The 20391-nt window shown below is 39.4% G+C and overlaps 1 protein-coding gene across 1 annotated transcript in view; it reads left to right on the top strand.

Annotated features, from left to right (window-relative positions):
• The first annotated feature begins 453 nt into the window (after nt 1–453).
• EPB41L4A (erythrocyte membrane protein band 4.1 like 4A) overlaps nt 454–20391 on the top strand; it is a 131614-nt gene continuing 111676 nt past the window's right edge. Inside the window, exon 1 of the mRNA XM_054397855.1 lies at nt 454–552. Coding sequence (XP_054253830.1) covers nt 454–552 — 99 coding nt within the window. The remainder of the gene's footprint in view (nt 553–20391) is intronic.

Raw genomic sequence — 20391 nt, 5'->3', positions numbered from 1 at the left:
CCTCCGCTCTCGGCCGCAGTGACGGAGAGCACTCCCCAGCGGCCACTTCCCTACACAAAGAGGAGGCGCGGAAATCTGCGCGGACGGGACTGGAGACGGGCCGCGTGGGCGGCTCGGTACCTCCCCGGGGCGGCAGCAGCAGGATAGCCGCTGTGACAGGCAGCCGCGGGCGAGAGCTGCGCCCTGGACTCTAGCCTGAAAACCCTCCGATCTTTTATTGCCCCCTTTCCCACAGGCACCCCTCCTCCAGGCTCTCCCGCGGGATGGCGGCGGAGGGCCGTCCCGTGGCGCTTCGCGCTGCTTCGTAGCAGCCGCCAGCCTCCAGCGGCCGCGGCGACACGCGGACCCAGACGTGGCCTAGCCCCAGCTGCGCCTCAGCCCCTCTCCGCCGTCGCTTGGGCCACTCCCCCGCCTACCGACTTGCCCAGGCTGTCTCTGGCAGTCGCAGCAGGCATGGGCTGTTTCTGCGCAGTTCCGGAGGAATTTTACTGCGAAGTTTTGCTCCTGGACGAGTCCAAGCTGACCCTGACCACCCAGCAGCAGGGTATCAAGGTAGGGGCGGCCAGCGGGGCTGCGGGATGCACTGCGGGAGAGACCCCGGGCTGGGCTTCGTGCCGTGTGGCGTGGTGCGGCTGCCCGGCTACGTTTGCCTCCCCACTGCGTTTCGGTAGCAGAGAAGGGAGCGGCGATAAGCAAAAAGGTTTTCGGAATCCCGCAGAAAGCAACAAAATTTCCTAACTTTGGTTGCGGTCGTGCAAGGGAGCGATGAATCTGGGATACGAGTGCCTGCGGGGAAGACGTAGCTTTGGACGCTTTGGGACACGTTTAAGTGAGCAGGTGCCAACGACTCCGGAGCACTCGGGACGCTTGGCACAAATATTTTTCTGTACATGCTACAAAACAACACAAAAGAAGCAGACGGCGGTGTATAGGGGCCGTTGCGCACTCATGTCGCGTCACTCCCCTCGCCCTCCGTCTGTGGCCGCTGCTCCCTGGCGTGCTAATCGCCTCGCCGGGGAAAGGCCGCGGGGCAGCGCCAGCTCCAGCGGGCAGTGTCTCCCGAACAGGGCTGAAGGGCCCACCTCGACTCCAGCCCTGTGGCCGGTAGACTGGTCGGTGGGAAAAGCTCTTGCGCTGCTGCAGCAAGGTCGGTGCGGATGAATTCTTCAAAGCAGTCTTCTGTAATGAGGGGTGACAGAGCATGTGAAAACTGAGATTTTTCCAAAGGCTCTTACCTTAGTCTTGTTTGGTTAAGCGTGATGACAGTAAATGGTATGTCTCAGACACTTGAAGCCGTTGTTTGAAAAGCCGGGGACTTGAATTTATTAACAATAACAATCACTGTGGCACTGGTATTCAGTACCTATGTAGGGTCTTTGAAGTCAAAGTTTAGACACTTCTGAAAAACTTAGCTATACAAGTACGTACATTATACATGTGCATATGCTTTTGTTGCCTTTAAATATGCAGTCACAGAAGGTGAAGTCTATTAAAAGAATAATCTGCAAAGATAGTCCTATGGTTAGCTTCATGAATCCAAATCTTGAAAGGTAACAGATTTGTGCAGTGTCTCATAAAAAATAATGTCCCATAGGAAAGAAGGGGTCTGAAGAAACTTTTTAAGAACACGTTACTTACAGTGTTGGGAGCACTGTAAAGATGAGGGTGTGGTTTCCCGTCAATATGATCTGAATGTGGTATGTTGCTAAAGATTTCACACCTTCCACTTGCACCTTCTCTGTCTTTGACAGTGCGGTTGGAACAGTATGAGGATTTGACAGGAAAGTAGTAGTTTGTTAACATTTTGGCGTAGATGCTGACACTGCACAGCAGGAAATTTAAGGGAAAGGAGAATCTCCCTTTATCTAGCAGCCTGGTTTTCTGGTAGTGTTGTTGTTGTTGTTGTTTTCTGTTTTGGGAGGTTTTTTTTGAGAGTAGATTTGTGTAATGGGAAACCACACCCCAGCACTGTAGGTCCATGAGCCTTTGAAAACCTGTAGAGGGGAGCTGCTCCTCCTTAGTCACCATTGTGTTCTCCCATGCCTTTGTACTTGCTCAAATACACGTGAAGAGCAGCCCATGCCCAGCAACAGAGTAACCACTGTTTTTTGTTTTGCTGGGTTAGTCTTCATCTAGAAGAACTGACTCTTTCAACTGAGTCCTGACTTATGCCATTTTACTTTGCTGTGGGAGCATTTTTGTTGTTTTTATTCTGCATGTTTCTGCTGAATTTGTGTCATTATTTCTGAGTAAAACAAAACTTAAAATTTGTCATATACTGTCATTTGGCACTTTAACTTTGAAATGTGAATGTTTTGTTTGAATTCCTTAGTATGTACACATCTAAAAATGTGTAGATTTTTGGCTTTTAATTAATTAAAAATAATTAATTAATAGAATCTAACCTTTGGCAACCGGCTATAGACTGTAAATGTTCCTATGTATTTGATCTTAAAACAAAGATCTCCATACAGCTTCAGATTCTGTATGTGATCTTTGTCTTTACATTTTTAACTGGATTCACAGCTCTACAGGAAGTATGGTTTTGGTACTGTATCACTAGTCTTGAGCTATTTCAAAGGCAAGTTTTTAAGTATTTACACAAGCAACTTCATTTCTCTCAGGAAGGTATGTGTCTGCTAGAAATAAAAACTGTAACTTATTAGGTATTTACTGTCTATGTCCTTATGTGATATTAATGGATTTAGGCCTGTTTGCTTTGAAGGATGGAAGACTGAGCTCTGTGGCTGCGAGAGTCTTGGGTAACTTAATTTCTACAGAGAATCTGAAATAAAGGCATGTAGTAGGTACTTGTTTCTGAACCAATGTAGAATTTTGAAGGTTCGTTGCTTAGTTTGTATGGTAGGTACTTCTCACTTGCTATGCTTGACAACAAAATATGACATTTTGTAGTTACAGTTTTTATTAACACATTATTGGTATTACAGTGGGCTTTAAGTTGTACTTCAGGTTAAAATAAGGAGCAGAGGTGGCACAAGCCTAAGACTTTGAGTGCAATTTAGAGATACTAGTCTCTTTTCTGTGGATTTCAGAAAGCTTGCTATTGAAAAGAAAGCATTGTTTTTTTCTGTGGTTCCAAGTGCAGAAGCTGAAGTGCAAAGAGGTGGAGTGACTTTTCCAAGGTGATGCAAGAGATCAACATTGGAGTCAGGAGTAAAGTTCCCATCCCTCTAGACCAGCTAGCAGCTGACCTGTCTGTTGCGGGCCATGCTGTCTGGTTTGTGATGATCTCTTTGCAGTTGCTCAAAGCGACTTTTGCTTCTCATAGTTTGTTTCTGTTTTCTTACTATTACAGATGCTGTCTTGTTGTTCTCTCTTTGTGTCTTTGTGGTTTAAGGTCAGAGTGTTTTGTGAAAATGTGGAGCTGGCTCTCCAGCCTTCAGGCTTATAGCAGGCTGGTAATAGCTACATAATCAGGAAAGGGCGTAAAATATCTCATAATCTAGATGTCTGTGTTTTCCTGTTACTAGTAGAGTAAGTACATTAAATGATAGTTTGGGAGAGTACATGTTTTGAGATAGTAAAGCAATGACAGTTTCTAGTCCAAACAATTTTGTGTTAAAAGAGGCTATTTACCAAGTTCTGGTAGTTTGTGTCATCAAGGTATATGGTCTGAGGTTGGGCAGCTTATTTGCTTAAGAAGATATGCAGGAGCCCAATAAGAAATGGGTTTCGCACAGGTAATTGCTGCAAATATTGTAAGAATCAACTGTTAACTGAAAAATAATCACTGTTCTAGGACTGTTAGTTTGACTCAATGTAGATTAAATGATAACTTAGGCATTTTTCTGGTACAGTACTGCCTTCTGAGTAGGTATAGCTTATTTGTCAATGTCACAAGACATTGACGTGTCTTGTGTTCTGATGTGATACCTGAGGGATGGGTTGTGGGTGTTAGATATTCAACTCTTGTTAAGAATTGGAATAGTTGTCCTTGTAGAGAGATTTGTGTGCCTTGTTGCACAGATGTTACTGGAGATGAAGAAAACCTTTGTGGGCCCTTAGAAAACACTGCTATTCGTGATTAGCAGTTCCTTTGAATGAACTGTCATCCTGTAATGTGTATGTAACAGGAATTTAGCAACTTTTTATGTATGTGACCGTCTATCCCAGACATGCTTTTCATGGTTTGTGAGCTACACTTAAAAGTTGAATCTCTATCTAGAGTACTTGGTCTCCAAAGAAAGTGTGGGTTTTTTTGTCTGGGAAATAAGCAAATAGATTTTTCCTTTGTGATGTTTTAATGAGAATTTAACAAAATGATATCTAACAATTGAAACAGGGTTCAGTATCTTGATATAGTTTAAAAAAAACAAATGAAAAACCACATACACAAATACCTGAGCATGAGCATCTTACGGAATAATTGACAATATGGTTTAGTATGATAGATATGAATAGGTAAAAACCCTACACTTTCTTAATTTTCTGGAGATTATTCTTTTTTTACTCTTCAGAGTCACACATTTGAAATAAATTACTAGTTTCACCAGCATCTTTACAGATGAGACCAGGAATTTTGAATACCTCACAGAATAGTCATGAAATATATGAACACTGAAACACTTTATTGTCCCTAGATGTGCTTACCTAAGTAAATGAAACCAACATTACAGCGAGAAGGGAATCCATTAACTTTTATAATGAAGTTATTACCTCTTAGTAAACCAGAGGTTTAAGCTGTAATATTGTCAGAGGAGTCTATTTTGCTGGTTTCAGTGAGCAATAATCTCTTATTATCAGGACAATGTAGGCTATGTGAGGCAGCCCTTTAATCATTAAGCATTTTTGGATTTTTGTAACTTGGGTCGTGCATTTCTTACACTGACTATTTTGTAAAGTTAAACATAATTTGTTTTATTAATTTTAGTTTATTAAAGTTCTAAAGTAAAATTCATCTGCAGAATTGCAATCCTTCCCCTCAAAAAGTAAAACGACTAAAAATCACCATGTGAAATGAGGGGAACTCTCGGAGAGACTGAATAATTTGAAAGGTGCTACAGAAGGATAATTTTATTAACTAGGTATAGCTTTATGTCACTTCACACTGAAGAGTATCTGTTGCCAGATGCTATTGAACATGTATGAGAAGTTGTGTTGGCTCTGTGGTATTTTTGGTAGAAAGACTAGAGATTACTAATGTAATCTTCATTCTTCTAAGTGGTGTTTGCTTGTTTGTTTTTGTTTTTTAATCTAACTTATTTTCCTCAAGAGGATTTAATTTTCATAATGGTAGAGCAGCTATACTAGCTGTGTTTTATTCAGAAGTGATATTTTTGCAAGAGAATAATTTCATTATCTGGGTAGAATTTTGTAGACTACATTTTTAGTAGGCATTTTAGATACTGCCTTTACAATCAGATCTTGCCCTTGCTACATAGCAGTTTAATTTTATAGTTTAAAATGAAGATTGTAATGTCAGTATTGATAGTGCTTTTCTTTCCACTTCTTCCTTTGCATCCTTTGTTGGGTGTGATTGAGCACTGTAGGCACTAAGGTCAAAGCGATATACTTGGGGTCAGCCCATGCTATTATTCAGAAGTCGAAAATGAGAGCTCTGCTCCCCTGTTTTTGAAGCAGCATTAAGAGAGGAGCCTGCCTGTTTTTCCAAGTGGGAAATGTCTGGAGACAATCTGGAGAAGAGAAAGCTCCAAGGAGACCTTATTGTGGCCTTCCAGTATCTGAAGGGGGCCTACAAGAAAGGTGGTGAGGGACTTCTTAGGATGTCAGGTAGTGATAGGAGTAGGGAGAATGGAGCAAAACTAGAAATGGGTAGATTCGTACTGGATGTTAGGAAGAAGTTCTTCACCATGAGGGTGATGAGACACTGGAACAGATTGCCCAGGGAGGTGGTAGAAGCCCCATCCCTGGAGGTTTTTAAGGCCAGACTGGATGTGGCTCTGAGCAACCTGATCTAGTGTGAGGTTGCAGGGGTTGGAACTAGAGGATCCTTGAGGTCCCTTCCAACACTGATGATTCTGTGATTCTCTAATTTATCTCTGATAGAAGGCTGTATTGCTTGGTTTGTGAGCATATGTATGGATTTTTTTTTTTTAAGCTAAAATTTAAGTATCACCAAAAAGTACTATACCTTTTTTTTTGCCTGTTGTCCTACTGGTCAGAAGCAGACTCTGCTTAGTGACTCTTGGGAGGCAGGTGCTTACCTGTGAGACAAGGGAGCAGATGGTTCAGTCTGACGTGTCTTATGGGAATACAGGAAGCAATAATTGCATTCTGTAGCTGAGGAAAGGAAAACAGCATTGGGGAGGTTAGAAATTGAGTCTAAATGGTTGGTGATATGAGTGAGAGGAAAATAAATGCTATGATGACAAGAGACTTTTTATGAAATGTAATTCTAGTAGTACCTTTTCAAAGCTGGAAAAAGGTTGGAGGATTACAAATGGCTCTCTATAAACCAGAAAAGAGTACAGTCTGTCTTCCTGTAGTTCCTCAAGTTTTGGGTATGTCTGTAAATCTGTGTATGGCTGAGTGAGCCTGTTTGATAGTATGTGGCTGAGCACTTTACTGTCTTTCCTGATCTCGTGGAAATAGGAACTGAATACACTGAGAGGTAAATTCTTTGGCTGTATGAGACAGAATGCCTTTTAATAGTGGAAAAGGAGGATCTTTTATATCTCAATTGCATGAAAAGTATTTGGAAAGCAGAAAATGGCAATTCCCCTATGCAATTAGTGGTAAAATTTGGCATGGCTACTAATATATGTAAGGACATGCTTTAACACTTTGCAGAACTAGAGGCAGTTGTGCATCTTGCAGGACTGAGCCAGAAGAAAGATAATCCAGATAAAAAACACTGGACCTAGTTCCAGTTTTCCACATATATTACACTGTGAGTTCTTATTTTTGTCTGAGAATAAGTTATTTATAGGGTCACCAAAACTGTTTTCTATCTACAGTAATATCTAGATCTTATTTATTATATATTGAATATCTAGTTTATTAATAGTATTTTAAATAAATTAGATATAGAAAACTACATTTCTGCTTTTGGTTCATCAGTTTTATTTAGTTTCTCAGTGGCACAGTTAAAAACATCGTGACGAACTTCTGTCCTGTTTGGCGGATAAGTGGTGGATAGAAGGAATGTGGTTGTGTTTAGTTCTATCCCCTTCAGAATACCAGAACAAGAGTTGTCTTTAAGGGGCTTCATTCAGAGCGTAAGGAAAAAAGCACTTTTTTTTTATCTGCCATGTGCAAGTACCACAGGAAACTGGTGAAACTAGTTAAACAAATGAGGAGAAACATTTAGGTAGAGTAGAGAAGAGTGAGTTCAGCAGTGATTTGCAGGTTGAGGCTGCAAATGGTTAGCCCTCCTGTAAAGAGGTAATCTCTGACTATTGATATGACGTATAAAATGAAAGTACACTCTCTGCATTTTCCTGCTGGGGGCATTGTAAACTGTTCTCAAAACTACCTCATGTTGGCCAGCATCAGAGACAGGATGCTCCTTCATTAGGCCTTGCCTCTGCTCTAATTCTGTTTCAGTGGTGTTATCTATCTGCTTATGGTAGGAGAGGATGGCTGTTGGTTTTAAAGTACTATAATCTTCTCATCAAGGATGTTGAAGGGAAAGGGAGTCAGGTGACAGGACAAATGGGGCTGGAAAGCCATGTCTGCTACTATGTCTTCAGGTTTTTTAGTTCATGTTGAGGAACTGTCAGATTCTTGTTTACTACGGTGTTCTAGCTCAAATGATAACAGATTGAGATTTCTCCCACCTCCCTTTTCCCAGTAAGGTAGTTAAAAAAAAAAAGGGGTCGGGGAGAGGAGAGGTAAATTCATAGAAGAAATAGCCTGGAATCAGTTTGGAAGTAGAAGAGGTAAATTTTTTTTAACAAAAAATATATATAAGCAATAACAGGGAGGGTTCGCAAAGATAAGGGATAAGAGTAAATAGGAAAATATACAAGACCAAGCCTGGATGGCCTTCTATTTCCCTGGATGCGAGTGGACTCAGTTTGGAAGAAACAGGCCCCAACCACATGGTCAATGCAGGAGGCAGAGCTGATGAGCAGGTGAAGCAAGAAAGAGCTGAAGCAGTAAAAGATGGCTACCCTTTTATAGGCTTACTGGCCAGGAAGGGGGAGTGGAATAGACCACCTTTGACCTGGGGACTGCTCCTCCTGGGAGGGGGAAAAGCAAGTTTCTCTGCCCACCTGAATCAAGTTTCTTCTGTCCCCCTGAGGGACTGTGTCATTTCAGCTCCCATCCAGGATGGGTGTAATCCAGCACATAAGGTGTTCTGTGGCTGTTGTCTGTACTGCCTGGAAGGACGATTCAAGGGAGTGCAAGGAGCACCTTGCATCCTGGGCTAAGTGGTGTGACTGGCCACATCCATGCAGTGTTGCCCACAGCCCAGACTTACTCCTTTGGGCGTCCTTTGAAGTCTGCATGATGCTGACAGACAATCTTTTGTCTGTGTGATTGGTTGGTTTATTTAGTATCAATTTTCTTTTATTCTGGCAATCTCAAACTATCGTAATTCTGATTGTCGTAACATGATTGTAAGGGGTGAGTGATATGGATTGGAGTGCTTTGAAGGTGTGTGCATTCCTGGGTAATGTTGAAGGCTAGCTTGAATGACTGAAACCAAACCATATTGGGGACCATGCAGCAAATGATCCTGACAGCTGTGCCTAGGTCTTCCTTCAGAGAAAGTAAGAAGGTGTCATGGGAGAAATGTAGTTCTGTAATGGTGATCAGGAGCAAAAGACCCTGGGCAAACTGAAGGAGAGATGCAAATTGATGGCATAGTTACACTTGCAAAATCTTCTCACACATTGATGCTTCCTCTGTGAAAGAAGGGAGGAAAGCTGCAAGACCTTGTAGTAGAACTTTTTGAAGAGGTGTGTGAATGTCCTGACTTGCCCTCAGCTTTTTAGGTTTAATTTGCATTGGCTGTCTTGGGTAGGGGAGGAAGGAGTGGGCTGAGAGGTATTTTTAAATAATAGTTTCAGGATTGAAGTTGAAAATATCAAAGATTTTGCCTCTGTTTTGAAGTGATGTCACATTCTTCAGCCATATTCTTCCTCTTTCTTTTTTTTTTTTTTTCTCTTTCTCTCTAGAAGTCCCTCAGGAGGACCTATATGTTCCACAACATATGCCTGTATGCCTTTCTTTTTTCTATTTCTGTTGGCTGAAGCCTTCAATTCTCTTTTCAGCATGTGTGTGTTCTTCACCATGAACACAAGAAGCTCTAAGGCAATGGAATCATACTTAGAAACAAAAGCTTTTGTTGTCCTTCTAAGGTACCATGTTTATTCTGTATCACTTCGGTTAGTCTCTTGTTCTTCTATGTTAAAGTCTGATAAACTGTAGTGCTTTTAAAATCACTTCTACAGTCTTTCTCCAAAAATGGAGGAAATTTTGGCGGTCTCAGTGGTTGAGGCTGGTATGGGTGAGATTTACTATTAAGCAAACGCTCTTGGCTTTGTATTCCCTTCAACCGTTCCTCCCGTGTTTCTGGGATATTCCTGCAAAAGTCAATTCTCTTCCTCAAGCAGTGATTTGGTAATGTTTCTTGTTCTTGTGAAAAAAAAATAGAGAGTTAGCAAAGCCTTTCCCCTGATTTGAGAATACTTGAAAGTATGGACTCTGTTTCAATTGCAATGAAGACAAAATGTATTTAGGTATTCTGGTATGCTTTGGCACCAACTTCAAGAGGAGTCAGATTGAACCCAGTTTTTCTGTGAGCAGGCTCAGTTAGTAAAGTATGACTGTGAAAATAAAATGTGTTAGATCTTGTACAAAGATGTTAGATGTCATTCACAAAAAAAATAAACAGACAAACTGTCTACCTTTCAAATAAAAGGTAAAAATTTTCTTAGTCATCCTTGGCCTTTAATCACCATTGAGATCTGGAGTCTGACTTTTTAGAGCATGAAAGCTGTGTTTGTTGCTTTCATAAGTGAATCTTTATTCTGTGACCTTAGGTCTATTTCTCCTCTTTTCCCACTTTCCTAAAAAACTCTGCTCTAGAAGCAGGTTTCACAAGCTGTCTCCTCAATCTTGATTTAAAGGCAAACTGCAATGTGAGCTATGTTTGTTAATGATGTCTGTGGCTTTGTGAACAGTCAGCATGGATAGGCGTAACAATAATAGGTTTATTTTTCATGTTGTGTGTGTACCTGTACAGAAATTGGAAGTGTCTGGATGAAATTAAGATGTCAGGAAGGGGCACCTATGGAATGTCAAAAGGAAAGAAGTTCATCAGTACTTCCATTCTTTAATTGTAAATCTCTTTGCAAAACGCAGGCCAAATCATACAAATGCTCAACATTTTTGCTGTAGCAAAACTGTAGCAACTCCAGAAGAAGGCAGAAGTCCTGCAGGAAAATATTTTTCTGATGTGGCTTACTTTGTTCAGAGGAAGGTTTTATTGGGAAGGAATTGAATGACCTGCACTGAGTTCACTGAATATGTGTCAAATCTAGATGTTACAGATGTGTTTTTTTTTTTTTATCCTTTTTTCCCCCCTTTTCCCTGTTGTGTAATCTGTATCTAAGACCACAACATTTTCTCTTGTTTTAATTTTAATTATTTTTTTCTTTAGATTTTGTGTATTGTCCATGAATATTGGATAGAACAGGGTTGAAAGTTTGCAGTAGGGTAACATGCAAAGCCACAAATGCCATTGTTGCATGGTATGTACATGATATATTAATCCAGGACTTTTCTTAAGCATGTAATACATCCAAAGAAACTTAAAAATTGAAAGGGTAAGTGAAATTTTCTTCAGTATTATTTAATCCTCCATGTATTTTCTCTTTTTGATGATTCAAAACAGCTAGATTTTTCTGTTCCTGTTCTACTGAAATTTAAGCATGCACTTGAAAAGTCACAAAAGCTGCTGCTCTTTACAGCATGCACCTGTGTGTCAAAGCTATATGCTTTGCCCATTTCCGTGCTCAACTTGACTGTACTCTGTGTATGTATATCTAATCCACCAGTGGACTGTTGTAATTTTGTTGAAATTTGTGGAGTTTATTCTGTCTTTGCCTTTAGTGTATTAAATTTTGTCTTCTTTAATATGCATTTTTCCCGCATAAATCTCATTATATAGAGCAGATGGAGTTACTAAGAAGATGGGCATCTAAAAGGTGGCCCCTTATTACCTCGTTTCTCAAGCTTGCTCTGACTCATAACCTTTTTTTTTTTTTTGCATACAGAAGGAATATGAGATAAATCACTTCAAAAGTAGTGTAATCAATTTTTTATTTCTGAGTGTACAAAAACTGAAGTAAAATAATGTACTGAAGTAGTAAGTTACAGGAACTAGCAGAGTCTACAGCACCTTTAGGAAGCAGATGTTTGCTATGAAGTTCACAGTACAAACAAGTGTGGTTTGCATTTTGAGGTCAGTTAGAAACTCTTACAGGGAAACAGGAAACCTGACCAGCTTGATACAGGCTATTTCTATTCAATACAAGCTTGTGAAAAGTAAAAAAAGAAATCTTAATGCAGGGAAAAGCATGATTCTTCTTGGCTCTTTGAAGCAGGAGTAGGGAATTATAGGGACAATTTAAAAGAAATTGCAGTAGTGATTATTTTACACATAGCCAGAGGAAGCCTTGTGCACGGCCTGGAGCACTACGCATTTTCAATCTGAAAGATGGTACTGAACATTTAATTAAACAATGCCTCTGACTCTCTTAGTTTATGCTCCAGCATTCATATAAGTTTAGATTATTTTTCAAGTGTACAGTTGTTTCCTCCTGCACGAAGTTTGAGCTGGAGTTTCTGTAGTGTGATGCATTGCTTTAGTCATGGTAGTTCTTGAGCAGACCTTGAGATAAAATGTCAAAGTACTCCTGTGCAGTCAAGGCAGAGCAGGCCCTGCCCTGGAGAGTTCTCAGTTGGGTTGTAGCAGTACAGGAGTGAGCATATTGACAAGTGTTGGAGGAGAGTGCATTAGGATGGAGGAGAAAAGAGGCCAGCATGTCAATTCATGGAATATTGTCTCTAGGTGGTAGAAAAAATGCTTAATCTGGGGTTGTTGCTCTGCGAATACAAATTTGCAGAATTCTTCCATGTGTAACTTGCAACTGGTGTCTGTCCAAAATTATAAGTGCACATTATGGGTAGCTCTAGGCTGATGTGTATCTGGATCTTTCATGGGTATCCTGATTTTGCTTAAGTATAATCTGTTTTCGTGTTAAAGAAATGTAAAGGTATACCAGCATGGAAACTGTTTATACCAATACAAACAATTAAGTGCTTACCTAGCTTAACCTTTCCTTAAGTGAGAAAGATAACAAGTTAGCATTAGCAGTTTGGCCATCCTGGTCTGGGGCAATCTGGAAGGGAGGTACTCTGTAGTTCCAGGAGCAGTGTGGATTAAAGGTTTCTAGGCAGGCCTGAAGATTTTAAGCATCTCTAACACAAAGCTGCAAAACTATCTCATTTGCTAAAGGCCAAGTGGGTAATTGTAGAGTATTGACCTTATCAAAACATAGAAACCACAATCTGTCCAATTTGTCTGATAAACCCATCAGCCCTGCCAGCCCATCAGACTTTTAGTGGATTTCACTTCAGTGTTCTCATCAGAGTAAAGCCTTGGAATTTCTTGTTCTCATTTAAAAGAGTTTAAACTTTCTGTTGTCATGGTTGCAGAGAGGAACTCAAAAGCATGAATACTGTCTGACCCCTAAAAGCAGCAAGCCTTTGTATTTCTGTGAGGAAGCTCAGAATTAAACCAAGTGTTAAGATTTTTAAATTTTTTTCCCCCCTCAAAGGTGGTAATTTCTCAATGGCTAGGATTGCTTCTGTAGAGCAATAAGGGTAGAAGGGAGTTAAATTAATAAGATACATAGTGAGTTTATAGTGAATTACATTACATGAGGGCATGGTCACAGATGTGTGATTCGTTCTTTACAGGTTCTTTTGGTCTGATCTGTCTCTACTAAAGGAGCCTCCCAGGAGCTCAGCTGCAGTCCTTTGTTACTCTTCTAGTTAGAAAGCTTTCCTTGACATCTAGCCAGGGTCACTTTTGTTTCCAGAAAAGCTTTTTGCATTTCTTCCTAACTAGATTGGATCTGTGCATAGAGTACATTTGAGCCTTAACCTTTATTAACATGGTCCTATATACTATGTTAGGAGACCTGGTGCTGGGAAATGCTAGAAGGTTTGATTTTGAGCAAAGATGGGCGTTCAGGCAGTTGCCTGGCACTTGAGGGATGTTATGCTTATATGAGACATTAGGTTTTATGCAGTTACCTTCCACTGCCGTCTCATATTCATGTACTTAGGGAAAATACCTGGATCAGTTTGCTTTCACTTTAGTTTTTTCTCTTCTGGGCAGTATTTTTATGTACTCCTGTGAAACTTCCATCTTTGCGTTGTGTCCTGACTGAAATCCTACTTTGTAGTTTCCTTTTGCCTCTCTTGAATAGTTCTGTTATTTTCTTCCTGGATGTTAAGGAGAGAGGACTAAATTAATCTAAATAATGCTTCCTAGTCTTCCCATACCGTCTTTGTTTTGTTTTGTTTTTTTTCCTAGTCTGGTAAATGAGAGGCAAACAGTGGCCATCCCTGAAGCAGATAACAGTATGTATCTTGCAGTGTCAATGATACAAAACCAAAAATTTTGTATTTTTCCACATATAGGTGGAAGGTTGTGCATAGATTCCTGTTCTCACTAGGTGCAACAAATCAAATAAAACTGTTAGCACATTTTAAACAGAATGTAGTTTTATATTCCTGTATGTACTCTCTTATTTGAGAGACTGATCAGCAGCGGTTCTTTGGCAGCTGCCAAAGAAGGATAGTTGTTCTGCTGTGTTCTTCTGAGTGTCCATGCAGAGAGGACTTAGCCATGTGACTCTTGCAAAAGATTTGGCAGCTTCTTCCTCTCCTGTTCCACAACACACATGCCTCGTGTTGGCTGGCCCTGGAACTATTTGCTTTTTAGAACATTGCCTGTTCCAAGACAGCTTTAAACTGAGCCAGGCTGGGATCCAGGAGAAAGCCGGAAGTTGTGATATGAAATACTCTTGTGAAGAAGATGGTGAGACTGAAAACTGGTAAGGTTGGCATGCTGGGCAAAGTCTTGAGATGGTATGTAAATGAACAGAGTGCAGTTCTTGCTTCTACCAATTTAACCTTTGTGGGAGGGACTGGACTTAAAGGCTGCAATTAAGAAATTATATTTAATTTTGTTACCTCCCTTCCCCCCTTATTTTAACTTTAAGATTTAAAAACTAGTAGATGCTTTTTTTTTTTTTTTATAAGCCCTACCAGAGCAAACTGCTTTTTGTGTATTATTTCTGTAAATGGTGATGATTGTAACAGAGCAGTAGGGGGAAGTGATGTGAGGGAAAATAAGCTCTGTTGTGTGAAACTGGTACTTTATATTTTAATTAAAATTGATCTTACCAGTTAAAAGTCCTTCTACTAGATACAGGTTCTAATACAGGTCTTTGTTAGAAAATCTAAGAGGACCCTGAAGACTGGAAATGTGTTCAGGCAAAAATTTAGCCTCAAAGAACTGGCGGGATAGACTTAAATCAAAGCCACAGAAATGAAGCAGAGCAAAATAATATGCAAATAAACCTCACCACCAGCTTTGCCAACTTCTTGACACTTCTCCTATAAAGGGAAAAAAAAAAAGCCTGCAGCTATGGGCAGATTTATTTTTCTCCACAGACTTAATTATTAACTTTGTTGGCTTGGTTTTATGTGGCATCCCATGTCCCTTCCAATTAAAAATCGTATTAATTTATTTCACAAAAGTAAAACTCATGAGTTCAAAAAGATTTAAGAAAGCTAATGATTTTTAGAAGAGCCCTTTGCTTTCAGGAGGTTCTTCAAAGGGAACTTGTGTCTTCCACAGGCAAAGCTACTTGCAATTTGTTCTCAGGCTGTGAAGCACTTGTAATGGCTTCTCCAGTGTTTTTGTGATCATGTTGTTCTTCTGACAATGTAGGCTGAATCTGAAAATAGTATTAACTGCCTTTCTTGCCACCACAGATGCAAAAAGAGGATATTGAACTAGTATTTTCCAGTGTTGTTCTGGTTTGGGTTCAGTTTTGTCAAAATTCTGTGCAACTTTGTTTTATTTTCTGGTGCAGCTCTTAGCTTGCTGAGATCCTTGTCTTCAAGGGACAGCTGTTTGTGATTTACCTACCTCATACATCTCCTGGAGTGGAGAAGTATCTTCATTCTCACCCCCTTTACTGCAGTTGTATTTTTGTGACCTGTCCCCTTCTTTTAGGGTCAAAAAATTGGGAATGCATTAGAATAGAAATGACATGACAGAGGTAATGTTCCCTTCTATTCATGCTTCTTCCTGCCTGGACTTGCTAGTGTTTGTGTCTGTAAAACTACTAATGCTTGACCAAATTTAGAGAAAAATGTTAAGAGAGCAAGTGTTCCTTGAACTATAGTCTAATTACAGCTGCATGTTTCTCCTCTCCTTGCTTGGCTCAGCCTATCTAAGGTAGCCTGAGGTCTACTTTAATTTACTCCAGTTGGCTGTGATTCTTGAGGAGTCATATGCCACCTGGCTGTGGATATAACAGATCTTATCCCAGCCACTCCCTTTCCCCACCCTGAGAAGGTGCTGTGGGCAGGTGTGTGTGGCAGCTGGATTGCAACCCACCAGGTCTCCCCGAAGCAGGTAGCTGCCACCACAGAATTTGCCAAGAATTCCCACTTCAACTTGTTTGGGGAACTGAGAAGGACCGAATGCCTTCTGGCTTCTTTCAGAAGTGCCCACATTCCCAGTAATGTTTGAATGTTACTGTCCAAAGCCCTGTAATTTTTTAAGCTAGACATTACTAATTCTGCACAGAAGACCGTATATTTTGCCAGGGACCTTCTCTACTTAAAACCTGTCTTTAAACAGCACTGTAGTTTTTAAGTCAAAGGTGCTAGTATTTTTTCTCTGAAACCTTTGCAAGAATGTTACTGGCAAAAGTAAATAGAGAAATTAGTTCACTTAGCTCATAGAGTCACAGAATGTCAAGGGCTGGAAGGGACCTTGAGTGATCATCTAGTCCAGCGCCCCTGCCAGTGGAGGATCACCTGTACCAGGTCACACAGGAACTCATCCAGGCAGATCTTGAATATCTCCAGAGAGGGAGGCTCCACAATGCCCCTGACCAGCCTGTTCCAGCGTTCTGTCACCCTCACAGTGAAGTAATTCTTCCTCCTGTTTCCACAGAACTTCCTATGCCTCAACTTCCACCCATTGCCTGTTGTCCTGTCCCTGGGCATCACCAAGAAGAGCCTGGCTCCATCCTCTTGGCATTCATCCTTTATGTATTTATAAACAATGAGGTCACCCCTCAGTCTCCTCCAAGCTGAAGAGCCTCAGCTTCCTCAGTCTCTCCTCGTAAGGAAGATGTTCCACTCCCATAATCGTTTTCATGGCTGTGTGCTGGACTCTCTCAAGCAATTCTCTGTCCTTCTTGAACTGAGAGGCCCAGAACTGTTAGTTTCCAAAAGATCAGTTTATTTTGATCTTGTTGAAAAGAGTTTTAGCATGCTGTTTCTGAGTGCATATGGGTAGTAAACGCAATAATTACAAAATACAGTGTTACACAATGAGGTCATGCTTCATTCCACCTTTTTCCCCCTTGGTCCTCTGGATCAGAAATACTTTAATAATACTTCAATAAATCTACCCTTCTTCCTCAACCCCCTTGTATGAGGCCATGTTTTGATAGTCATGAAAAATGGTTGTGCTGAAGTATAGTAACAGCTTTCTTTTCTGTTGTTTTTCTAAATCTGTTGTTTCTCTAAAGAAAAAACAAACAAAAACCAAAAGGCACCTCCACTCATGATGTAGTATCACCAATACTGTTTCCAGTGCTACCTTCCTGCTTTTATATATTTATTAAACTTCATGATTTTTATCTAGGCCCAGTATTGACTGCCATTTTTGTTGATGGTAGAATTAATTCAGACACACAATTGGGATGCCATTACATAGGTTAAAAAAAAATAGTGTTTTTCCAATGCGTTGTAGCAATTCTAACATGTTAAGAAAAGTGTTTTTAATATATGGGAAATTGTTCTCTGCAACCTTCTCAGTAGAGTCACCATTCCAGAAGATACATCTTAAGATATTAAAGATTGTTTTGCTATACTGTTTTCACAAAAGCAGAGCAAAATGTAGTTCTTTTTCCCATCTTCTTTTTAATTTTTATGTTAACTTCATGTTGCAATAGCTTATTGTCAGCAAGAAAAAGTTTCACTTTATAGTTTGTCAGTTTAATTAGCGTTAAAAATATTCATTATCTGTTGAGTTTACAAAACCTGGGGCTTGTATAAGACTGTAGTGAACTATAGTATTTTAAACTGTACAACTGGAAATCTGAAATTTTGAGTAAATATTGGTTGGATTTTTGAGCATCTGGATGCATACTATGCAAATTATTTGCAGACTTTTGTAATTGGCTTAGTTTTACTGCTTAGTTATTGAAAATATTACTCTGAAATAGAATTAAAAATTACGTAGTGTAAAAACACCTTTCAAAACCTTTTCCTGCATTTTTGTTATGAGAAGAGGATGTGATGAAAACACAAGGGGAAAAAAGTCCATAATCTCAAGACGTTTACAAAATATAATCATCAATAAATCTAGTATGAAACAATTTTGACTGTATCTTTATTTTATACTGTATTATTGTTCATTCTTTCCACTGAATTTTACTTTTTCATAAATAAATTTACTATTGATTAATACTGAAATGTTAAAACAGAAATTATGTGGATGCATTTTTAGTTAAGTGAAGTAATTGTTTAAATTATTTTATATTGAGGCTTTATGTTTGACTATTCAGTATTTGAAGAAAAAGAGTGTAAAATATTTTGAGTTTATGAAAGGACTGAGTTTTTGTACAAAACAGATTTAAACATTTTATTGCCATACACAAAATCATTGAATTGTGTGTCCCTGTTTCTTTAATGTTGCTTCCTTAGATCTGGCAAGTTCAATAGTTTGCTTGGTGGGCAGTTTGGAGAGGAATTAAAATAATGTGTTGGCGGATCGTAGGGAAGCCTAGGCTTTATGGTGGCAGTTCAGTTATGTTAGATCATTTTTGTCTCATTTTAAGTTTGTAAGAATTGGCATGTCCAGCACTAGTTGCTGGCAGTATTATTCCCAAATCAGATTAGTGGATCACTAATATATATGTGTGTGGGTAGATTATACGTAGGGGTGTGTGTATGTATAGAACCTATTTTGTATATAAAAGGAGTGTATATAGGAATATTATATACTTTTATATCTCTACCTATATATCTGAAAAAGTAACTGAAAAGCCAGAAGTCTTCCAGGAGACTAGTGGCTGAAGTGTGTAATGCGCTGAAGAACTGCTGAAATCTGTAGCTCACGTGCCATTCCTACAAGTCTGAAAAGGCTTTTGAATCTCATTGAACAGCAACTGCTCAGTATTGTTTTGTGAGTTAGCTGACAATAGGATGAAAGTTTTAGATGTGTTTTCTATATAACATGTGGTATAAATCATTGTTGCTGACTATCATGTTGTAAATTTAAACAATTGGAATTTTATCTCCATATGTGCAGCCAAGTGGGTTTCCAAAAAACCCTCATGCACCACAACTTCTAGATTTATTCCCTGCTTCTCAATTGTGTGTGCATGTTTGTGAGTAGCTCTGATTTTTTTTCTCTTCTGTATTTAGTGATCAGATTGTATGAAGAGTTTTGTCAATGGAATTTTTTCCACTGATTTCAAAAGGCTGAGGGTTGGACTGTTTGACCTTGAAAAAAGACTTTACAGCCGTCACAGGAGCATGGTAAAAATGATGATGTAACTTTCTCAAAAGAAATTTTAACAACTATTTGTATTTCATAAATATTGTTCTAGTAGAACTAGGATCAGTGGAGAAAGCTTAGACACATTAGTATTGCCTGGAATCTTTTAATTTTAGATGCACACATGCATATCGTAAAGATTGCTTCATGTGTTAATCACCTTTGTCAAGAGACTAATTTATTTAAACCCAGTATTTATATTAAAAAGCACTATTTAATATATTATGTGACTGCATGAACTCACATTTTTAGCCATTTAAATCCTAAAAGTAATGTAGTGCTTCACATTTTCCAGTATCTTTTTCAGAAAGCATAAATCCAAGATTTTTTGGTATGATTTTCAAGTGTTAGTGGTGTACTTAGTATCTTACATAGCTTTGTAGGTTTCTGTTGATTGTGCATTAGACTTCTAAGCTATAGAGTTTGTAAATCTTCCAGAATAAATGTTTTGCATGGGTTTATTATTTATATATGTTCTGTCTAGGGTTTTAAAAATATTTCTTCTCTTTTTTTTCTTTTCTTTGCAGCCTTTCTTTTCCATTTTATCTATTGACTTCTTTAAAATATCATTAATCAGTCTCTTCTCACTGCTTGCATTGAATAGTACAGATGATTGATTCTGTCTGTATGGTGTTAACGCTGGGATGCGTTTCCAGGTATTACTGCCTATGACATGGGAAAACAAAGTGTCAAGAATAATCAGGTCAGGGGAGACAGAACAGTTTGCCCCAGTGGCATAACCTTCAAATCCCCCTGGAAGTAAAGAGCTCATTTGGTTCTGTTTTTCTGAATGATGTTTATAGTGCATTGCTTGAGTAGGTCAGGTGTATGCTTGTGCTTTGTCTGTGGATGGTGGCATGTTCTGAGTAGAAGCAGACCCAGACTAAGAAGCCTTTGAATATGATCCAAGCATTTCAAAAGTTTCTGTTAGTATAATGTTTAGTAGCTGTTACCTGGATGTCAAATAATTTGGAGGCTTGTGAAGAAAAGAGCAGTATTACAGTTTTGTGAAGCATCCCTGTGGAAGTAACGTGTCTTGACATGACCGCAGGGTGCTTAATGAAAAGAGGTATGTTTCTGACAGTGTCAAAAATGAACATACTCTTGACCTGTGTTAAAAGTGAATAAGCAATGAATATCAGCAGCAGATCTGTGTCTGTTTCAGAGAATTTAGCAGGTTATGCTTGTAGTTACCAACACATTAGTAACTTTATCCTTCACTCCTACTTGGGCAAACAGACTGCCCAAAAGCCTTTGTTTCTAGGTTACTTCTCACAAATTCCTCTGTTCTGTATTCTAGTTGTGAACTACTAAACTAGTGCTCATTTTTCTTTCACCTGTGCAATAGCAGCAAACCATGGAGAAGGCAAGGGAGTTTTGCCTTGTAGATTGTGAATAGTATGATGGGAATATAACGCCAATCCAGGCTGCATACTGAATGGGAGTGTTCTGAAATTAGACTTGCATGCAGACCTGAAGAGGAAGGGAAAATTGTGGTTTTAAAACAAATTGTGGATAAACTGCAAACTAAATTGATACCTGACTTGTTTTTTTCTCCTGCCTCCCAT

This window comes from Indicator indicator, chromosome Z (genome assembly GCF_027791375.1).
Source record: "Indicator indicator isolate 239-I01 chromosome Z, UM_Iind_1.1, whole genome shotgun sequence".
NCBI classification, from domain to species: Eukaryota; Metazoa; Chordata; class Aves; order Piciformes; family Indicatoridae; genus Indicator; species Indicator indicator.
This window is presented reverse-complemented; position numbering and strand designations above follow the sequence as displayed.